The sequence below is a fragment of the Penicillium hordei genome (genome assembly GCF_028827395.1).
Source record: "Penicillium hordei strain IBT 12815 chromosome Unknown utg000004l_segment0_segment0, whole genome shotgun sequence".
Taxonomy (NCBI): Eukaryota; Fungi; Ascomycota; class Eurotiomycetes; order Eurotiales; family Aspergillaceae; genus Penicillium; species Penicillium hordei.
This window is the reverse complement of record NW_026623145.1, coordinates 875787-895994: the sequence shown is the minus strand read 5'-3', so window position 1 is coordinate 895994 and position 20208 is coordinate 875787. Positions and strand designations below refer to the sequence as shown.

General features: G+C 49.0%; 11 protein-coding genes across 11 annotated transcripts; 6 read left to right on the top strand and 5 right to left on the bottom strand.

The window, feature by feature from the left end:
* Window positions 1-631: 631 nt before the first annotated feature.
* N7537_007613 (beta-ketoacyl [acyl carrier protein] synthase domain-containing protein) lies at window positions 632-2693 on the bottom strand (the record flags this gene model as incomplete). The annotated part of the gene is made up of 5 exons (XM_056898668.1): window positions 632-708; window positions 850-1530; window positions 1596-1731; window positions 1791-2250; window positions 2512-2693. 5 exons carry the CDS (start codon window positions 2691-2693, stop codon window positions 632-634), a joined length of 1536 nt encoding a protein of 511 aa, XP_056750744.1.
* A 3-nt stretch (window positions 2694-2696) lies between these two features.
* On the top strand, window positions 2697-2906 carry N7537_007612 (uncharacterized protein; the record flags this gene model as incomplete). The annotated part of the gene is made up of 1 exon (XM_056898667.1): window positions 2697-2906. One exon carries the CDS (start codon window positions 2697-2699, stop codon window positions 2904-2906), a length of 210 nt encoding a protein of 69 aa, XP_056750743.1.
* A 32-nt stretch (window positions 2907-2938) lies between these two features.
* N7537_007611 (S-adenosyl-L-methionine-dependent methyltransferase) lies at window positions 2939-3634 on the top strand (the record flags this gene model as incomplete). Its single annotated transcript, XM_056898666.1, has 3 exons — window positions 2939-3034; window positions 3078-3373; window positions 3469-3634. The coding sequence occupies 3 exons, from the start codon at window positions 2939-2941 to the stop codon at window positions 3632-3634; spliced, it is 558 nt and encodes a 185-aa protein (XP_056750742.1).
* Window positions 3635-4037: 403 nt separating this feature from the next.
* N7537_007610 (flavin reductase family protein) lies at window positions 4038-4767 on the bottom strand (the record flags this gene model as incomplete). The annotated part of the gene is made up of 2 exons (XM_056898665.1): window positions 4038-4667; window positions 4714-4767. 2 exons carry the CDS (start codon window positions 4765-4767, stop codon window positions 4038-4040), a joined length of 684 nt encoding a protein of 227 aa, XP_056750741.1.
* A 498-nt stretch (window positions 4768-5265) lies between these two features.
* N7537_007609 (UbiD family decarboxylase) lies at window positions 5266-6816 on the top strand (the record flags this gene model as incomplete). The annotated part of the gene is made up of 2 exons (XM_056898664.1): window positions 5266-6231; window positions 6280-6816. 2 exons carry the CDS (start codon window positions 5266-5268, stop codon window positions 6814-6816), a joined length of 1503 nt encoding a protein of 500 aa, XP_056750740.1.
* Window positions 6817-7330: 514 nt separating this feature from the next.
* On the top strand, window positions 7331-9449 carry N7537_007608 (uncharacterized protein; the record flags this gene model as incomplete). The annotated part of the gene is made up of 6 exons (XM_056898663.1): window positions 7331-7815; window positions 7859-8115; window positions 8161-8392; window positions 8451-9239; window positions 9286-9359; window positions 9409-9449. 6 exons carry the CDS (start codon window positions 7331-7333, stop codon window positions 9447-9449), a joined length of 1878 nt encoding a protein of 625 aa, XP_056750739.1.
* A 517-nt stretch (window positions 9450-9966) lies between these two features.
* Window positions 9967-10578, top strand: N7537_007607 (UbiX family flavin prenyltransferase; the record flags this gene model as incomplete). The annotated part of the gene is made up of 1 exon (XM_056898662.1): window positions 9967-10578. One exon carries the CDS (start codon window positions 9967-9969, stop codon window positions 10576-10578), a length of 612 nt encoding a protein of 203 aa, XP_056750738.1.
* A 559-nt stretch (window positions 10579-11137) lies between these two features.
* N7537_007606 (uncharacterized protein) lies at window positions 11138-12049 on the bottom strand (the record flags this gene model as incomplete). The annotated part of the gene is made up of 1 exon (XM_056898661.1): window positions 11138-12049. One exon carries the CDS (start codon window positions 12047-12049, stop codon window positions 11138-11140), a length of 912 nt encoding a protein of 303 aa, XP_056750737.1.
* Window positions 12050-13244: 1195 nt separating this feature from the next.
* Window positions 13245-14757, bottom strand: N7537_007605 (Nucleoside phosphorylase; the record flags this gene model as incomplete). The annotated part of the gene is made up of 2 exons (XM_056898660.1): window positions 13245-13726; window positions 13779-14757. The coding sequence occupies 2 exons, from the start codon at window positions 14755-14757 to the stop codon at window positions 13245-13247; spliced, it is 1461 nt and encodes a 486-aa protein (XP_056750736.1).
* Window positions 14758-15362: 605 nt separating this feature from the next.
* On the top strand, window positions 15363-16825 carry N7537_007604 (putative haloacid dehalogenase-like hydrolase; the record flags this gene model as incomplete). The annotated part of the gene is made up of 4 exons (XM_056898659.1): window positions 15363-15514; window positions 16046-16078; window positions 16152-16358; window positions 16471-16825. 4 exons carry the CDS (start codon window positions 15363-15365, stop codon window positions 16823-16825), a joined length of 747 nt encoding a protein of 248 aa, XP_056750735.1.
* A 255-nt stretch (window positions 16826-17080) lies between these two features.
* N7537_007603 (zinc knuckle domain protein) lies at window positions 17081-18862 on the bottom strand (the record flags this gene model as incomplete). The annotated part of the gene is made up of 4 exons (XM_056898658.1): window positions 17081-17280; window positions 17336-17584; window positions 17641-17870; window positions 18039-18862. The coding sequence occupies 4 exons, from the start codon at window positions 18860-18862 to the stop codon at window positions 17081-17083; spliced, it is 1503 nt and encodes a 500-aa protein (XP_056750734.1).
* Between the last annotated feature and the right edge of the window lie 1346 nt (window positions 18863-20208).

Below are 20208 nucleotides of genomic sequence, written 5' to 3'. Positions count from 1 at the left end.
GGGACTCTGGTTTCAGTTCCTTTATCCCCAAATCTATGAGCAATGTGTGTGCGCGTGTTTAAATGTTTACAATATTCCTGCCCTTTCATGTTTTATGTTAATGGTCCAAAGGATGAGCGGGAAGTTATGTCTTCTCTTCGCCTCCATGACCTTTTCTAAGTTAACTTTCTTGTGCCTTTTTTTTTTTTTTTTTTTTTTTCCCCATGGTCTTGCCTTCGGGCATGCAGTTGCTCTCGTGCATCTGGTGAGCGTGCAGGGGTTTAAGCCTCTTTGTAGCTTTTGTGTTGTGGTGTAGATAGTGGTGCAGAGGAAGACATAATCTATTCCGATTTCGAAGAGTGGAATTATCTTTTGCGTCTTTGTGTTACCTTTTGTAGTTGTCAAGGTTATACCAACAAAGCCTCATGTAACATTGGAAGGGAACTTCTGCCCAGGTGGCTCTTTTCCTGTTACAACCCGAGTACTTGTAGCTTCCTCAATTGTAAATAGTAGCCATGACTTCTTCCTCAATAAATGGTATTCACTTCCTTTTTAACTTTCTCAGTACGAAATAATCATATATTCAGAAATAACCTGAGGCAAGCCTGAGGGCTTTCAACTATGTGTTCCAAAGACTGGGAAGAATACATTTCTAACTGCCCTTGCCATAGGGATACTGTTTAGCAGGGATGTGGCCAGCCTGATTGGCAAGCTGGTCCTGTTGGACGCCTGGAAGAATGCAGCATGTGAATCAGCAACGAAGGCCCAACATCGAGCGTGCCCAGCATGTGATCTGCCTCAAACCCCTGCCCCGACTTCTATATTCTTCCCCTCTGCCTCGCTCCCTCTGTGGTGCGTGGCACGGCTTACAGACCCTTCGTCCTCTGATATCCTTGAACTTGCACAGTGAATCGTTGCCGGATCGGCGCCAACGTCGAACTCCTTGTCCTTCGTGGCCGGACTCGTCAAGCGAGTCGTGCGCGAAACAGCCCCGATCAACGTCGGTTGGGATGCGGCTTGGTGGGATATGGTGGAAATTGCTGGTGTTACTTGGGACCAGAACCTTGCTTTCGTAGAAGGAAATCGTACTTATAGCTGGCGGAGACATAAGAGTAACATGATTCGCCCTGCGGATGGCCTTGCTTTTGGGCTGGTCAGCTGCCGACAGACTTGACAGAGGCTGCCTTGTCCTGACAGGCTGATGATGCATCGGCGTCTCTGTAGGGTCTGCCGTGGCGATGTCCACAGCGGCGGCATGTTGACTGGTATCACTCGTTGTACCATCTAGATTGCTATCGGCCGTTGAAGCCGGCGAAGTGTTACAGCTGCTGGAGGGGCTACGTGCGAGTGTCTCTTCCTGTTCGCTTGGAATTACTGTTGCTTGGCTCCAGTTCTGGAACGCCACCTTCATACCGGCAATGTTCTTTGCTTCCGCGAGGAAAGATGCTCCGAGGTGCAGGTTAGTCAGCTCGTTGAAGCGATCGATGGTGGTGATGTCGAGGATAGAGTCCACGCCGATGGAGTCGAACTCAGTGTTCGGTGCCAGGACGGCTAATTATTCACCATGAGTCTCCGAGACTCGCTGGTTTGAGTCAGTTTCTGTAAGCAGGCTTTACCATCTGCTACGAGAACCCCCGAGCTTTGAACCTGGGAAAGGTGAGGATTGAAAGTGAACGGCATGCCTGGCTGCGGCGGTATTATTCCGGTTTTCAAAATCATAATGGATTTGATGATCGAAGTCACTCCTGCAGTCTATGGATGCGAAGATCTGTTTAGCATGGCATCATGATATGAGGGTGGGGGGGACCAACCGCTCCAGCATGGCCAACATTGGCCTTCATTGCTCCAATAATCAGAGGTATGTTACCTGTCTTTCTTTCACCAAATGTATTTCCAACGGCCGTCACTTCTGCGAAATCGCCAGCTTGCGTACCGGTCCCATGCATCTCAACATAGCCAATACTAGCGGGGCCGATCCCACCTTGGTGCAGTGTCTTGCGGAAAAGACGTTGCTGCGCATCTGGACTCGGGTGCGTGATAGAGGTGGCATGAGCACTATGGGTCCCTCCCTGGCCTCGAATGACTGCCTGGATATTGTTATTGTCATACACCGCATCCTCCAGCCGTTTCAACACGAGAATGCCCACCCCTTCAGCGCGACAATAGCCGTCCGCGTTCTGTTGAAAGGGCTGACATGGACCCGTTGGAGATAGGAATCCACCCTTCTTCAACCCCGCAAACATCGTCGGAGACGCAAGAGTTTCAGCGCCCCTAGCTAGCGTAGTATCGCACTTCCCCGCGATAAGTGCTTCACAGGCTAGACTGATTGCCGACAAACTGGACGCACAAGCTGAATTGACACTGTACGAAGGATACTCCGCCGAAGACGCTCTATCCACCCGCGGCAGCCGTATAGCTACATTCATTGGCCAGACGACCGACGATTGGCGGGATGTGACTGCTAGCCACGGTATTGACATCTACTATATCCCCAGTCTCCTCCGCATATTTGGCCCGGGTCGCTTACATTACCATTTCAAATGGGAGGGCCCGGTCCGTTGTAGGGCTTCGTAGGTGACGGCGAGCAGAAGAAGCTGGTTGGGGTCCATTTGTAGTGCCTCCCAGGGGGAGATGTTGAACAGTTGATGGTCGAATAGACCGGGTTGCTCGAGAAAATAACCGTTTGCCGCGTAGCCCACACACGCCTGTCCCATCAAATGGTTGCTCACGAAGGTCTTGCCTCGCTAGTGGACTTCACTTTCGGTGAGCTACTTAGCTACAGCTACTATCTCACCAACACCCTGGTCAAATGGGGCCCCAGCCAGGAGTCCAGCGAAGGGGCCGTTAACTACGCCCGTGACACAGCCGATAATTTCTACGACTACATCGACCGCAACAAGGAGGCGCAAAGCGCTTCAACAAGATGATGAAATTTGTCTCCTCCACTGAACTGACAAACATGGATGCAGTCTATGAGGGATTTGACTGGGAGAAGACGGGAAGCAGTCGTCGTGGATGTAAGGAAAGCCCAAGCCTTTCTCCAGGTCTTCCTTCTGTAATACGTTCGCAGAACTTGCTAATAATTCTATATCTATTAGGTCGCCGGCTCTGTAGGCCACATCAGCATTCGGCTTGCTCAGCGCTATCCCAAACTCCATTTCATCGTGCAGGATTACGAACCCGTCTGCCGCCGGGGCGAAGCGATGCTCCCGGTAGAAGTACAGAACCGCGTGCGCTTCCAACCATACGACCTCTTTGAGTGGAGCGATAAATACGCCAGCCATATTCTGCGGGCGGTTGCCGCCGCCCTTAAGCCTGGGGACAGAATTATTCTCAATGAGCAGATTATGCCCGAGCCGGGCACTGCTGCGCCTGCAATCGAGCAACTGACGAGGTAAGTGTTATAAAGGGAAAGCAAACGGGGGGGGGGGGGGTGAATGTTTCCATGGGGAAGCTTTTCATGTGCTGACTACGGTAATCTTTGTTCAGATCCTCTGACATGACCATGTTGAGCATCTTCAATGGCCAAGAACGAACGAAGGAACAGCTTCGGGCTTTGGTTCAGCCCGCACATCCTGGGCTGCATGTGCTGAAGGTCATAACACCGCTAACCTTAGCACTGGGTATAGTGGAAATATGCTTGAAAGATAGCTGATTGAAATTGAAGAGACAGCATTAATTAGTCTTGGGCATAGGAGACCCTGTGGGACAAATTTTGAACGCCTGTCCCATTCGGCCCATGAATTAGCATAATTTATATGCAAAATATCCAAATTGACTAGTAGAAATTATCGCTATCACAGCACAACTATAGTAAATTATAGAAGAGACTATATGTCACTCAAATTGCGCACAAAAGGATATTAAAATCGATCACAATCATTCATTTGCTATACTTTTTCTCTACATCCGAACATCCTCTGCCCCTATGGATTGATTTATATATCATTATACTATACTATATATGACTATATAGTTAGATTTCTATTAGTTATAATCCTGGAATCGTTCTAATTTTAATTAATACTTGTTCAATTGACTATTGAAGATTCCGCTAATCACGTATCCAGTGAGTTGGCTTCGCGATTGCGCTTCGCACTCCCCTCTAACCCGTATAAGACATCCTCCGACATGCCTGGGATCACCATGTCGAACGTCTCCGTCACCACCGTGTACTGATAGTACCCACAGCGCGCGATCGGCTTCGTTTTCTTGATGTCCAGGATTCCATCCGTCAGCACCTCGTCCTTGATATGCACAGCAATCACCCGACCGATCACCACGTCCACGGTGCCCATCGGAGGGTTCCCCGGTAGCCGCACGGTAGAATGGTATTCGCACTCGAATTTCACCGGCGACTCCAGCACCATAGGGACATCTATCAGCGTGGCCGGCTCTTTAGTCACCTTGGCACGCTCAAACTCGTCTACCCCATAGGGTACTTGCTCCGCCGAGATGTTGACGGCCTCGCGGAGGTCCCATGTCGCCAGATTCCAGACAAAGCGTCCGGTTTGCTCTGCATTGACCACCGTATCCTTACGCGTGCCGTTCACGGTCTGGTTAGAAGAGAACATCACGTACGGCGGGTCGAATGTGAGATTGTTGAATTGGGAGTAAGGTGCCAAATTGGCTTGGCCCTCTTTGTTCTGGGTGGAGATCCATCCGATCGGACGAGGTACCACGCACGCCTGTCAGCGTTAGCTATGCCGTTCATTGTCTATCTTGGAGCCTCACTTTGAACGGGTCGTGGGGAAGACTGTGCTCTGTCACTCCGGGCTGGTAGAACATGATGCGCCTTGTTCTGTTTCTGTGCTTTCTGGGAGCCGACCCCTCTTATTTAAGTATCCCCCGCTGCCGATCGAAGTGCCGACACCATATAGGCTTCCTTTTAGGGCAAAAGCCGACCCTAGCGGCAATTATCCATCCGTATTATGACTATGACTTTGACATACGATTCCGAGTATGGAGTTCCCTTGGGTATGTACACATGCAGAACGAGCTCGAGTTCCATGGATCGACGTCCGGTAGCTCGGTAGCTCGGAGGCTCGGAGTGGGCCCTCCACACTATCCGAAGTGCCGAAGTGTACATGCAGCATCTCCAGAACTCTTGTGGATGAATCGGCCTGTCTTACTTGGATTTGTTGTGTGGCGAGCCGAGACAGCCATCATGAAGACTCTCCCGGGGGTATTTAAACTGGCTGGATTGTCAAGGACTGCTCTGATTCAAAAGTCCAACTCCACCCAACACATAACTACACAATCTCCATCTGCAAAGACAGATTGATAATGACCAACATTGAGCCCCACCTCTGCTTCCGGTCATTTGTCGAGGCCTTGAAGGCCGACAATGATCTAGTTGAGATTAACACCCCGGTCGACCCCAACCTCGAAGCGGCCGCCATCACTCGTCTTGTTTGTGAAACAGACGACAAGGCCCCTCTCTTCAACAACCTCATTGGTGCTGAAAATGGTCTTTTCCGCATCCTGGGTGCTCCTGCATCTCTCAGGAAATCCCCAAAGGATCGCTATGGTCGACTTGCACGACACTTAGCCTTGCCGCCGACCGCATCTATGCGCGATATCCTCGACAAGATGCTCTCGGCCAGCACCATGGCCCCAATCCCACCTAAAATTGTGTCTACCGGTCCTTGCAAAGAGAACTTCCTCGAAGGAAGCCAGATTGATCTGACTAAGCTTCCTGCGCCCATGATCCACAAGGCGGATGGAGGAAAGTACATCCAGACCTACGGAATGCACATTGTTCGGTCCCCCGATGGGTCCTGGACTAACTGGTCTATTGCCCGCGCTATGGTTTCCGACGATAAGCACCTGACTGGTCTGGTCATTGAGCCCCAGCACATCTGGCAGATCCACCAGGTGTGGAAGAAGGAAGGCCGCGACGTCCCGTGGGCTCTGGCATTCGGTGTTCCCCCTGCCGCCATCATGGCCTCGAGCATGCCCATCCCCGACGGTGTGACCGAGGCTGGATATGTCGGTGCCATGACTGGGTCCGCTTTGGATCTGGTCAAGTGCGATACCAATGATCTCTACGTGCCTGCCACCTCCGAGATTGTTTTCGAAGGTACCCTTTCTATCACGGACAAGGGCCCCGAGGGTCCCTTCGGTGAGATGCACGGCTATGTCTTCCCTGGAGATACCCACCTGTGGCCCAAGTACAAGGTCAACCGTATCACATACCGCAACAATGCCATCATGCCCATGTCGTCTTGCGGTCGACTAACCGATGAGACTGTAGGTCATACCACCCCTATCTTTCATTTCCCTACTAACAAGTATTAGCATACCATGATCGGCTCACTGGCCGCTGCCGAGATTCGCAAGATCTGCCAACAAGCCGGACTCCCGGTAACTGACGCCTTCGCGCCATTTGAGTCCCAAGTGACCTGGGTCGCTCTGAGAATCGACACCGCAAAGCTGCGAGAGATGGAGACCACCCCGAAAGAGTTCTCCAAGAAGGTCGGCGACCTGGTGTTTAACTGCAAGGCCGGCTATACCATCCACCGGCTGGTGCTTTGCGGCGATGACATTGATGTCTACAATGGCAAAGATGTTATGTGGGCTTTCTCGACTCGCTGCCGTCCTAACCTCGACGAGACCTTCTTCGAGGATGTGCGCGGGTTCCCCCTTATTCCATACATGTCGCATGGAAATGGATCACCAGTGCAGGGCGGAAAGGTTGTTTCTGATGCTCTGCTCCCCTGTGAGTATACTACCGGGAAAGATTGGGAGGCCGCCGATTTTGAGAGCTCGTACCCTGAGGAGGTCAAGCAGAAGGTTTTGGCCAACTGGACGAAGATGGGATTCCGGGAGGAGTAAATCAAGTTTGTACAGTACTTTGTGATTTTAAATAAATATTTAGGTAGATATTGGAATTTGTTGGACGTTCGTCTTGTGTCTTGGTAATATATACAGTAAAGTTGGGGTAATTTGTGTATAAATTACCGCTATTACGCCTGTATGGTATAAGCAATTATGTATTTTATACAATTTAATACATCATCATCGCACCAATTCTCTGCATAAATTATATACCTGTGGTCTATAATCGGATACTTGAATTTGACGTTTGAATTTGATACTGGCGAAGTCGTGCTTACTGCCGTAATACCCGAATGCCAGGTGGGTACCCGCCAAGAGCCGATTCGCGATCCTGTCCGATCGTTTTGGCAAGGCCTACATCGCTCAGTCTCAACAGCATAGCCCATATCACCCAGGATCGAGCTCGGATGCACGTTTTTATATTGAGAGAGCTCCGAAATTTCAACCGGTACAGCCTTTTGGCCAAGGTAATAACCCCTGTTAATCCCGGTACCTCGGAGTCCTCGGCAGTATGAGTGCTATCAGCCAAGGCGAAGCAGACCGGGTGCTACACCTCAAGAGTCGAGAGCGAGAGGCCCATGCATGTTACCCATGTAGAAAGCGGAAGGTTAAATGTGATGGAGTTCAACCATGTCATACCTGTCAGAAGCGAAAACACCCCGAGATCTGTGCATACGCCCTTTCGCATTCGAGGCGGAGATCAACTCGTCATAGTGTCGCACGCTCGGTTTCGCCCATATCACCGGCTGTAACAAGCAATGAACCGGCACGACCTGATGATAGCTCGAAGGATTATGTCTATTCTGGTGATAATTCGGTCGTTTCGATCCTGCGCCTGCGAGCATCGGACGCCAATGAATCGGTGGCCCGTGAAGTCGGATCTGTTCTTGGTCTGCGGAATACATTCAACAATTATCCTTTCATGGACTCGAAGACGCCGCTTGAGAGGTGGAAGGCACTGTTGACTGTAATGCCCCAGAGATCCGAGGTCTTGAAGTAGGTTGCAATCAACTAGAAAGGAATACGGCTAACCTGTTAGATTCTTCCACTTCTATCGTGTCACGGCATATCCATTCAATCCAATACTCGCTGACATAGACCGCTTTGAATCCGACTTGTGCACCTTTCTCAATGCCCACGCATCTGGTGAATTACACGACCCGGAGAAGATCACTGATCGTTGGGCGACCAACAAGTCAATTGGCCATGTCAGCCTTTTACTGGCAACATTAGCAGCAGGGGCACATTACTCCGATACTGAATATCTCGAACGACTTGAATTGTCAACTGACTTTGGTAAGCCTGACTGCACGCTCATCAAACTTGGCTAACGACATTCAGCCCGTCGATCATTTCATGCGCTCCGCTTAGCCAATTTCCTGTTTCGGCCATCACTGGATATTATACAAGCGCTGCTTATCTTGGGGAATACGTTGCAGAATATGGGACAGTCCGATGCCGCCTGGGCGTTACTGGGTACGACGATCCGACTAGCTCAGACCATGGGCCTACACACCGAAAAAAGTACTGTTCACTGGCCCGAGCAGGTGAGAATGAAGGCCAGAACTCTTTGGTATGAGCATCAAACTACTATAGGCATATCTGCTCGCATCACAGCTAAATTCCAACAGGTCAACAATTGTCTGGCAGGATAGTTTACTGTGCCTTTGCTATGACCGACCGCCTATTGTCTCTGTGACGGGATGGTCCCTCGCCAGCTCGTTTTTCGAGAGACAAGACTTGTCATTCGCAGAAGTAATGCATTTGCTCTGTCGTATCAGTCTGGATATTATGCGGCCGGAAACCCTCAGCGTCGCTGAACTTGATCGAGCACTAGAAGGGCTGCAGCGGCTGGATGACATTCACCAATGCGGCCTGCCATATCTTCGATCACGAGGAAATTGCACAACACTACAACAGCATCTCGAGTATTTAGCTCTCAAAATGCACACCTCCTTCTGTGTATCCGTCTTCTGCAGACCGGCAATGAAGCAATCCACCCAACAGCCTTTTCTCCCCCACGCTGGTATTCTTCGGGCTCGTGCCAAAGGGAGTTTGATCGATGCCTCCAAGGCATTTCTTGATTTCCAGGCTCTGAGTATTGTTCCGTTGCGGAGCTGGTCAATGGTGCATACAGTGTTGAGTTCAACCCTCCTTCTCTGCATCTGGGAAGAGACACGCCATGACCCCGAATGTCGCAATCTTCAACAAAAAGTTATCGACGTCTTCTCATCCTCTAATTCAAGAACCAACGATGACGGTCTTTCCTTTTCCGAAAGTGACAATCAGTGGTTGTCAGATCGTCACATCCGAGCCTTGGTAACCTTACGAAGTGCCTTGGAACGAGAGCAGGAGACGGGCACTACCGAGACGGAGAACTGGGCGGGAATGGCCACTAATGTGCCGCAATTTGGCCCTGGGTAAGTCTCCTATCTATGATGAAGATGAATGCTCATACCTGAACAGGCCCGTTGGGTACATGGACATGCCCGATCCATTCGACGTATCACCCGTCACGTATCTAGACTCGATCATGAACAGTAAGCACAGTTTTCCTAATTCCGACAATTAAAAGCTAACATATGATAGTTCCGATGTTTGATTATACACAGGAAAATGGATTCCTGTGAAAAGCCCAAACCTGATACCCGTGTGCGGTCGTAATGGTCAGCCAGAGACTTCAATCAATTACACTTTGACACAGCACACCGTAACGCACCCAGCTCAGGTTTTACGCAGATTTCTTTTATCAAATAGGGGCCATTGTGTCACCCATGGACGGTGATCCACGGGACGGTGATCCACGCAACCTTCGGATCTCGGCATCGGGGCCTCGGAGTGCTCCATTCGGGTCACCAAAATCTCTCCTGTATCTCGGACCACGCGATAAATTCTAGCAAGAAAACTGTGAGACCTAGATAATCGGCATTTCGCCACATATTAATATAAAACAGGCCAGGTTTGTCAGGCCCAGTTCATTCATCACACCAGTCTTGACAGCTTCACGGTATACCAACCAAACCCTCACTCAACAAGACCAAAACAACACACCCAACAAACCTCCAATCAACGCTTTCTCTTCTCTCCGGAACATACACCCCATCATTCAGCCGCCATTCTCCCGAAGACAGCCTAACCAAGCCGGCAATGCCAACCATCAATCACCATGTTCCTCAACAAGCCGGCCGCAGACGCATCGTAGTCGCCATGACCGGCGCAACAGGCGCAATCCTCGGAATAAAAGCTCTCATCGCCCTCCGTCGCCTAAACATCGAAACACACCTCGTCATGAGCAAATGGGCCGAGGCAACCATCAAATACGAAACAGACTACCACCCATCGAATGTCAGAGCACTGGCAGATCATGTCCACAACATCAACGACATGGCTGCGCCGATTGCTAGCGGCTCTTTCAAAGCTGATGGCATGATCGTTGTTCCATGCAGTATGAAGACACTCGCTGCTATTCACAGTGGATTCTGCGATGATTTGATCTCGCGTACTGCGGATGTCATGTTGAAAGAGAGACGGAAGCTTGTGCTTGTTGCGAGGGAAACGCCGCTTAGTGATATTCATTTGCGGAATATGTTGGAGGTTTCCCGTGCTGGTGCGATTATCTTTCCACCTGTGCCGGCGTACTATATTCGGGCTGCATCGGTGGATGACTTGGTTAATCAGAGTGTGGGGCGTATGTTGGATCTATTTGATTTGGATACGGGGGACTTTGAAAGATGGGAGGGGTGGCAGACTGAGAAATAAAAAAATAAAGGGATAGAATGGCTTGGTTCGTTTTTCGTTAGCATTTGTTGGCGTTATTGGCTTGGATAGACTGGTGTATTATCAAATAGACATCGGCTTTGGAAAATTGAGAGCGCTTTTCATCAACATCAGTTTTCTATCCCCTTCATTAGGGTTTGGTCTTAGTGCTACTGATAGAAAGTTCGGGGTATCGTCAAGGAAAGAGTAGATGATATCGCGTAGAGATGATAGGATGTTCAGTCCCTCACACAAATTGAAAGACCGGTTGAGTCGACCAATTGGATGTTCGAAGATAGGCTCCCAGGAACACCAGTAGGTAGTAGCGCGATTATCGTGAGAGCCTGTGAAAGAATGGAAGGCAAGATGAGATTTAATGACAAGAATGACGGATCTGATCTTTGGTAATGAATATAGTGAAGAGTAGAATCCCAAGCACAACACTGCCTCGCCCTGTCCCGAGAAAAAAAACCAAAAAGAACACGTCAAACAACAATCACAATCGTCATGATATCGTCTTCAAACCCCAATCGGAATAATACCCGATCCCCAAAGGTTAGCCCTAGTAATCCGAGAAAGGTCGAACAGAGGTAGTCCCCCTCCCTCTAACAGCATAAGCAGTAGCAAGCGAGCTATAATCCAACGCATCACTAACAGGAAATTTCCCGGGATAACTCTCAACAGAGTGATACTTGCGCGCGCGATTCATCTGCACCGTCTCGGAATCCTCCGCCGCATTAACGGCCGCCCCAAGTGAGACAGGCTGCTGCGCCTTAATTCCAGTCGACGGACCAGGGTCACTGAAGTGATCTGCTACACGCGCTGGTGCAGACATGGACACGGGGAAAGGCATGTTCTGGACGAAGTGAGGCTGTGAAGTGCGTACTGAAACCGGAACCAGGCTTGGCTCGGCACGTTCCTCGTCGGAAGGCGAACCGTCCAGAGACCGTGAGACAACGGTCAGCGGTTGTTGGAAGATGGCTTTTGCAGAGCTGGCAATCTTTGAGAAGCTGCCTCGTGTGCTGGATCGGAACTTGCGCATGGTTTCGTAGATGGGGGAACTTTCTCGTTGATGTTCGGTATCTGGCTGTGGCGTGGGACTTTCTTGCTCTGATGAAGAACCCGAGTCTTGATGTCCCTGCTGTGGCCAGGTTGAGGTGGCTGGCAAGTTGGTGGTGCGGATGCTGTTATCGTGGTTCAGGGTATCATTGCCTGACGAAAGGTACCACTGGCGCTCTGTTGCTGTTGCGGAAGTATAGGCTGAGAGTGGGACAGGGCCGAGGATGGTGTTGGTAATGCTTGTTTCCGTAACACTGATGGCCATGTTGAAGGGTGGAAACTCGCGCCTTGTGTTCCAGAATGGTCGTATGAGGTAGGAGGCTGCGTAGAGCAGCTGCAGCCAAGAGAGAGAACCGATGAGGCATATTGTTTTTAGGAGGGATATGGGGAAAGCTGTGGAGGGGTTTTGATCCATGATGAATTGGGAGAAAGGAGAAAAGGGGAAGACTATTGGCGGGTGAGCTGGTGAAGATATGAATAACCTAAAAGGGTTCAGCAAGTCAACTACTATTTACAATTAAGGGAGCTACAAGCCTCCCGGGTACAAATAAGGAAAGAACCAGAAGTACCTTTAAATTTAGAGAAAAGTAAAGAGTAAGACTTGAATACTCTGATATATTTGGCCAAGACGATATTAAGGACATTATCTGTAAGCACACACCGACCTGGTCTTAGATGATCTTTCTAGATTGCAGTCTTTTTAGATATATATGAAGGCGACAAAAGCTAACCCGTACCGAAGACTTCCTTATATCTAACTAGAGATACACATGAAGAAAATTCAAAAAAGCGAAGAAACGAACAATGCAAAAAAAAACAAGGTTTGACATGGCAAAGAACCGGAAAGTCGTTATAACTGCAGTGATATCTCGTGCTCGACTGCAAAAATAACCTTATTCGTAGCGTTCAGGGGAGTTTTTGAGGTCTCAAAAGGCTTCGCATGCTCTAGACATATGTGCTATATCCGATATCGCGATCCATATCGGACTTTGAATGCCCAAATCGTGTTGTAGTAGTAGATATTTTGTTGGTGCTAAGAGCACTACCGGTATCTTCTTTTAGGGGAGGTTCATCACTCTTGCTTGAATTGGGACGAGGGAGAGGATATCGGTATCGGTATAGGCAACGAACTGCACCGAAGAGAAGATAACCAAGTATCGTTACCAAAGAACCCAGCAAAATGTAAAAGCTGGGTGAAAATTTCTCGTCGGAACAAGCCATCGTTGTAATGATTCTTAATATAGATGGTTTTTGAAAAGTTTGCTGAGGGTTAGGATAGTAGAAAGGGAAGAAGATAAAAGAAAAGGGTGTTGATATACGTAGTAACTACGTATATATGACAATATGATAGAGCCATGCCCGGGTCAAATGCTGTTCACATTTTCTGGTACGTTCCATGGTCTTACAGACATAGTCATGGGAATAGTCACAACTTTCCAAGGTTGGCTCAGAAGAGTATGAGGCATAGGGATCCAGAACTATATGGTTAATTCCCTCGACTACCTACCTTGAGGACAGAGGCAATGAGCCCCAGAGCAATAACGATACTGCAAAAGTTCATCTACAAGCGTATCTTTGGAATGACCCTCGACCACAATACACATTCATCCTTAACCTCTGTCTAGAAACTCAAGGATAGACCACAGGTTGAGTATAGCCAAATTAATCTCAGGAACACCTTCTACCACGCTGAACCCATTTAACCAGCCTAGATTATGATTGAACAGTGCATCGAGGTACTGACGATCATGTCCAGAGTAGCCTGGACGGTCAGTCCTTCTTTGAAGAATGTTCACTCGAAAGGTGAGCCTGTTACGAGCGAAGAAATCATTCAAGGTCTTCGCTGCCTGCTGCGGGCGCTCTACCCACCATTGGGGATGTATTAAAAGTAGCTGCCTTATCAGGGCATTGATCTCTGACCTCCAAAAGGCAGGATCTTGGATTAGCCTCGGGATTATCTCTGTGCCTCTGATCGTGCCAAGATAAATTCCACCCAGCTCACTCTGATTGATCATCACGGGTGGACTGGTTTGGAAAGTACTCGGAGTGACCGGCCTCGACAGCTCTTTCGAAGGTGATGCAGTGGTAACATCTGAATTAGATTATTATACTTTGAACCGATATTGTGAATTGGATATACATACCATGGTCGGATAGAGTATCCCGCACGGTTCGTGTTTGATCAATACGAATAACCGGGGTCACCGAGAGGAGCTCTTTGGCATATGCTGCGGCCACTGCCGCGGCATATCCCTGCCATTCTTTATTCTTATGCGAGTCGGCATAATCGCAGATTCCACGAATGACCAGACACGGATAATTATTCATGAGTCCCGCAGCTTCCATCTCCACGCAATATGCATCTAATTCACGACCCAACCGATCCCGTAATTGACTGTCTTTCACCACTTGATTCGAAGATGCAATCAGGCCATAGTGGACCATAGGCTGGTTTGAATCCCGCGAAGGCCGGGGAACGGTTTTGGTCTCATCACAGTCATAACAAGTCTTAGAACTTGGATTGACATGATTGTGATCGGCACGATATAAACGATCCTCCTGAGTAGGGCGGGCCAAAGGGGAAGATTGTTTGGGTACCTTGCGTTCGATCTCGGCAATAAAATCCACGAATCGGCCCCGGCCCGTGATATGATTTGCTTGCAGTTTAGAAAGAGCAGTCAGGAGGATCTGAGGAGGATGGCTGAGCATTCCTGTTCGCTGGAACTGGCCGCCATTCAGCGCTTTGCCATGATCAAATTGCACCACTCCTCCATGTGTGTTCGTTGGCTTGCTGACAACGACATCACCCAGGCGAATATCTGCTTCTTCATTTGGTACCCCTCCTCCTATCCCGACCATCAGACCAAATCGAATAGAGCGGAAGCTAGATAATAACTGCACGGCAACTGTGGTGGCAGATGCGATGCCATATTGACCGTATGGCAAGCATGCAATCACGACATTGTGTTTTCCAATGCTTCCAAGAGTGTAGGCATTATGGTCATTCGGCTGCACGGGCAAGTCTTCATGGACTTCATCAAGAAGCACTTGCGCGGCTGCCATCTCCAGTGGTAAGGCACAGATCCACCCGACCGTGTAATCATTATGATTTTTGGTAGCCATAATAGACCGTATATCGATTTAGTATAAATTAGGTCATTGATCCAGAATGTAATATCAAAGGCTTGAAGATACAGGGAACAGATGCGGAGTCATTCAGGAGAAGAGGGGCTGAGAAATTAGTGCCTTTTGTGGGAAAAATACAAGCCAATTTCATGACTAGACCATAAAAAAACCTTGTCTTCTGTTTAAGGACTAGGGGGGAGTATACTAATGGTACATTATTCTAGACTGACGCCTTCTCAATGTTCTCACCGCCTTCGGGTGGGACTGGTCAAGGAAAAAGTTGAAGCTATTCGGCCCAATGCACGATACGATACCCGATTCGGGTGTTGGGCGGTAGTGTAGTCGCTACATCCCATAGTTTCGCTAGTCACGCGGGGGGAAAAGTTAACACCTACATATGTAGGTATTTTCCGACGTTACTACATATATATAGTGCTTTAGGGTAAAGGGCTTGAATCTAATTTGGAAGAATCTCAAAAAGGGAAGGAACTATGTAACTTCCGAGGTCGGCTCTTGAATCTTGGAACCTTGGAACTTATAGATCGTTCCCGCGGCTCCACTTGGCTAACTCCACCTCTTCAACTTCCTCTCTCTCTGTGTTCATGTCCCATATAAGGCACGCTACTCGTTCCATCATGTCTGCTATCGCCTGCAAACATCTTCGTCCACGGAAGTTCGCACCTCTCGGTTCTACCGAAGGGTCGACTACCCCTCTCTTGAAGGGAATTGTGTTTGATGTGGATGGGACTTTGTGGTGAGTCACACTCTGTTCCTTATTTTCGTACGAATTATGCGCTGTAATTATCCCCCCCCCCCCCCCCCCCCTGTTAGATATCCACTATGTTGCATGCGCCCTGAAGGGTTGATATGCACCTTGATACTCTGATTGGAAGCGGGCAGGAAATGGAGATTGAAGCATCAATTTGAGATTCAGGCAGAAACATACTCTCCTATTCGGGAAAGTATACCTTGTGTTGGACTCAGATGCCTGGCTTGAAAAATGCTTGCACGGATTGCCCGAGAACTTCTCGGGTTAGCCCCTTTTTGCTTGGTGACCTCTGGATCCGCTCCAGGTTAGATGATAATTGCTGCGGCCTGGGATTTGAGATGTAGTTGATGACTAGAGGGCATTTCCATGCTCTTCTAGTCTTATATCATGTTCCAGCCTTTATATCTTGTTTAATCGCGGGGGAATTGAGCATGTTTGGCGATTCCAATGATAACAAGCTCTAATCGTGTCATCAAGTCAACTTTATATTGACTGAACCTAGCTAATCTTGACTAGTTTGCCACAGCACCACATGTTCAGCGAAATGAGGTATGGTCTACTGCCCGTGGGTTATTCAAACCCTAACCCCTCCTAAACCTCTTTAACAAATCTCCCAATATAGAGAAGCACTAGGGATCGATCGCTCCGTCGACATCCTCCAGCACATCCGTGAACTCCCAACCGCAGACCAAGCTACAGCCGTAGCCAAGGTGCAAGCAGTGGAACGCCGAGCCATGGCCGACCAACAGCCGCAGCCCGGCCTGGTTCGCCTAATGGACTATCTTAAATCCCGCGGCTTACGGCGGGCGCTCTGCACACGGAACTTCGAGTACGTTATAGCAATTAACGGAACCAGGACATAACCTTGGAGCCCTCCATTCATATTCATTCATGTTGCGCAATGTACACACAGTGCTAACATAGATATTCGAATCTCTCAGAACACCAGTCCAGAACCTGATTGACAAGCATCTCGATGGTCATATCTTCCTACCAATCATCACGCGGGACACGCCGAATCTCCTGCCCAAGCCTGACCCCGCGGGCATTCTGCATATTGCGAGTGAATGGGGTCTTGCTAATGGTGAGAATTTGATCATGGTTGGCGATAGCATTGATGATATGACGGCTGGGCATATGGCTGGCGCTGCGACGGTGTTGCTTTTGAATGAGCTGAATGTGCATTTGAAGGAACACCCGCATACCGATCTTTGTATTAAGCAGTTGGATGATCTAGTCGGTATTCTAGAGGGGGGGTTTCTCGGGACTCGAGAGAGTGATGAGCATGGCGCGTGATCTAATTCTCGCGTTGTGTCATCTCATGGTGGGATTTACATAGAGGCTACTAGTTTATAGATATACTAGATAGTCTGTATGGGCAGCATGAGCGTGTACTACGTACAATGTGAGAGATATACTTACTGGAGTGAGAATTGTTGGAATGAGTTTTCATTTAATCGTACATACATTCTCAGCCTCGGCTGAGAGGAATGGTTGACACTGTGCTGTTTGCTATGCACATGGCTTTCGCCGGTATCTGCTGCTCACTTCTCATTTCACCCTCTTCTTACCACCCGCGGCCTCTGCCACCTCCGCCACCTCCACGGGGTCCACGTGAGAATCCTCCTCCTCGTTGTGGTCCACGGCTTCGGCTGCCACCTCTTGGTGGAGGACCTCGTGGAAGGGGCGGGTTCGGGGAGCGCGCGCGGTTGTTGTTCCCGGAGAAAGTTGATCGGCCACGAGAAGGTCCTCTGGATGGTGGATCACCACCACGTTTTCCTCCGACTCCGCTTGCGAATTTAATACTGCCGCGAGTATTTCCGCGCGGGGCAGGGACGGGGCGGCCTCGGCCTCGGGATACGCGGGACATCATGTCATCTTCTTCTGGGGATGGAGCTGGAGACCATCCCCTGTTTCTTCCGCGGGCTGACGTTCGGCTTGGTGGGCGGCTCTCTCGGGGCGGAATGACAGTGTTGAGGTTTGTGATCATGTCGGGATCGATGCCCTTCAGGGTGAATGATGATGACTTCCCGGTTTCTGCGCGCAAGGTAGTAGCTGGGCAGTCTCCCATAAGATGCTTCGCACTACAGCAATTCGCACAGCAGATTGACACTGTGACTTGGTTGGAGTGAAGATCTCTGATTGGAAACTTCCATAGAGAATCACATTCGGATTCCAGATGCTCATTGCCACAGTAATCACAAGGCACTTCGTGTGCGAAACTGCGTAGCTTTGAACTGCATTGCGGCTCGTCGTGGCCACGTTCGCGGCATCTCTGGCATCGTCGCCAGTCAGGACAGGTGCTGCTTTGATGCTGATTCCATGCACTGCAGTGTTCACACTTTATATTTGAGGTTAGTGAGATGAAAATCAAATAATTGGATGCAAGATAAAACATACCTCTTTTGCTGGGCAGACATCAGCCATATGGCCCTCGCATTGACATTCGATGCAAGAGATGGGAAGTTTGAGGTCTAGATCATGGATGTTGTGATCGAAATAGACGTACTTCGCAATTATCTCGAGGTCTGTCTGGCTTAAGTCCACCAAAGCAATAGGCGCATTTGGATACTTGAGTGAGAAAAGCCGGAATGCTTCCTCTTTCGATCCAGGTCCGGTTTGTGTAGATGCGCCTTTCAGATTCGCGTTTCCAGCGTTGGACCCATGCTGGTGGGCCAGAGTGGCAGGGTCATAGTCATTGGCATCATCTATTCCCATCTTATCCCCTATGTTCAGTAGGATAGAGTCATCGGCTTCGGAACCAAGAGAATCTGAATCATCTGTGTCACTCTTGGAGTCAATCTCTCCATCTTCCAGCTCATCGTCACTTTGAGACTGGTCGTTTGCTGTGGACTTGTCTTCACCATTGGCCGAAACAGATGCACTGCGACTGCGCCAATATTTGTCATTCACCGCTTCAAATTGAGTAGGCTTGTCGTTTGTTGGCGCCGAGCGTTTTCCGAGCGTTGTGCGCACTGCAGCCTTCCGACCCTGGTTCCAGCTAATTGCAGGCGCGGTGTTGCCAGCGTGTGGGTTTGCGACGGTGGTTGGGTCCGCGTCGGAATCGGAATCTTCACTTGAGGAACTAGGTCCAGAGCTGGATGTGTCGTCAGGATTATCCACTGGCAAGGAGGTTGCACTGAATGCAACACCTTTTGGAACAAAATCAGATAGATCTGAGTCTTTCTTATTTCTGTTGCGGCGTTGTCGCTTGGCTGGGCGGGCGCTGTCGTGTGATGTGGAGCGCGAGGTGGAACGCGGATTCGATCGAGTGCGCGGTGCGCCAACCAGGGCTGTGCGCGAATCAGCCTCTCCGTCTGAGGAGTTTGCCATTATTAATTGGAGAAGTTTGGATAAAAGTATTGGAAGACAGATCGAGTGAGAGTCTTGGAGGATCAATAGTAGAGTTTGGGTCCCCCAGAAAATTTCACGGTAGACGATATCGACCACTCGCGCAATTCCACAATCGAAAGTATACGGCAGTGAAACATGAGGCGATAAGCCGTAGAGCCCATGATTTGGGTTCTGATAGAGTACTCTAGACATTTTTTTGTATTGCATAGGGACAAAAATGTAGGTTAATCTGATTTTTGATGACACTTTATTAATCAAATCATTATAGAGAGCACTATCTGACCTCGTTGAGGTTGTGTAGAACCGAGATATGCATACATAGGCGCTTATCGTAGGCGTAAAAAAATTGAAAATACAAGGTTGATATCTCTATGATCAATCCAACAGGTCAGATGATCAATATCAACATGATCTCGACGTGACCTAGACAGCGGGCAGACATCCATAACCAGTAAGCCCCTTTGACCCCGGGGCCACACTCAAACATCTTATATAGATTTAGCCGGGTCTTAATAATAGCTTGAATCATGATCCGAGTCATTAAAAAATCTCTTCAGACCGGGCGTTGTCTTAGGCGTAAGATCTACCCGTGAAGTATATAACAAATCGAGGCGATCGACGCCAAGAGTGGGGTTGATGCCGTCTTCTTTCGTCTCAAGTGCCGAATGTTATCATGAATCTTATGGATCATTAGGCTGAATATCCAAAGTCCTGTTGGCTATCTACGAACCGGGACTAGGCGAGGGCTTACAGCACCTAATTGTCAAATGTGTTTTCTTAAATCCATCAAGTCAGGGCACTCTCATCTTCCACATTAACCATGTCTCTGCTTATAAATTGAAATGTCTCATGTTGTCAAGGACAGAGGCCGTACTAGCGTCCAATTCTTCTTGTTAAATATAAACTTGATCTGGCAGTGTTGGAGAACTACCTAGGACCAGCTCTAAGTGGACGACCCAGAGTCTCATCTACTCTTCTTTACCGATGATAGACAAGACCACATACAAGCACAGCAACACCGAATGGTTTGGATGGAATCCCAGCTAATCCCCCGTTACCAAGTACTAGAACTGTTATACAGAACGAAGGCGCATTTCCATGCCGACAGGATATGTGAATTTCTACGGCAGCAGAGGATCGTAAATACAATGAAAAAGAGATCTAAAAGACATTGGAGCGCAAACTAGCAATATTTACTTTCAGTTCCTCTGGTAAAAATTATCCTAAGGCTCCATTGAGCCTTTCACATACAAGCACTACTGCCGGGACAAAAGCCGCGCCCCAGAGCCCATCACCAAACCCAGATTTCAATGTTTCCTCCCAAA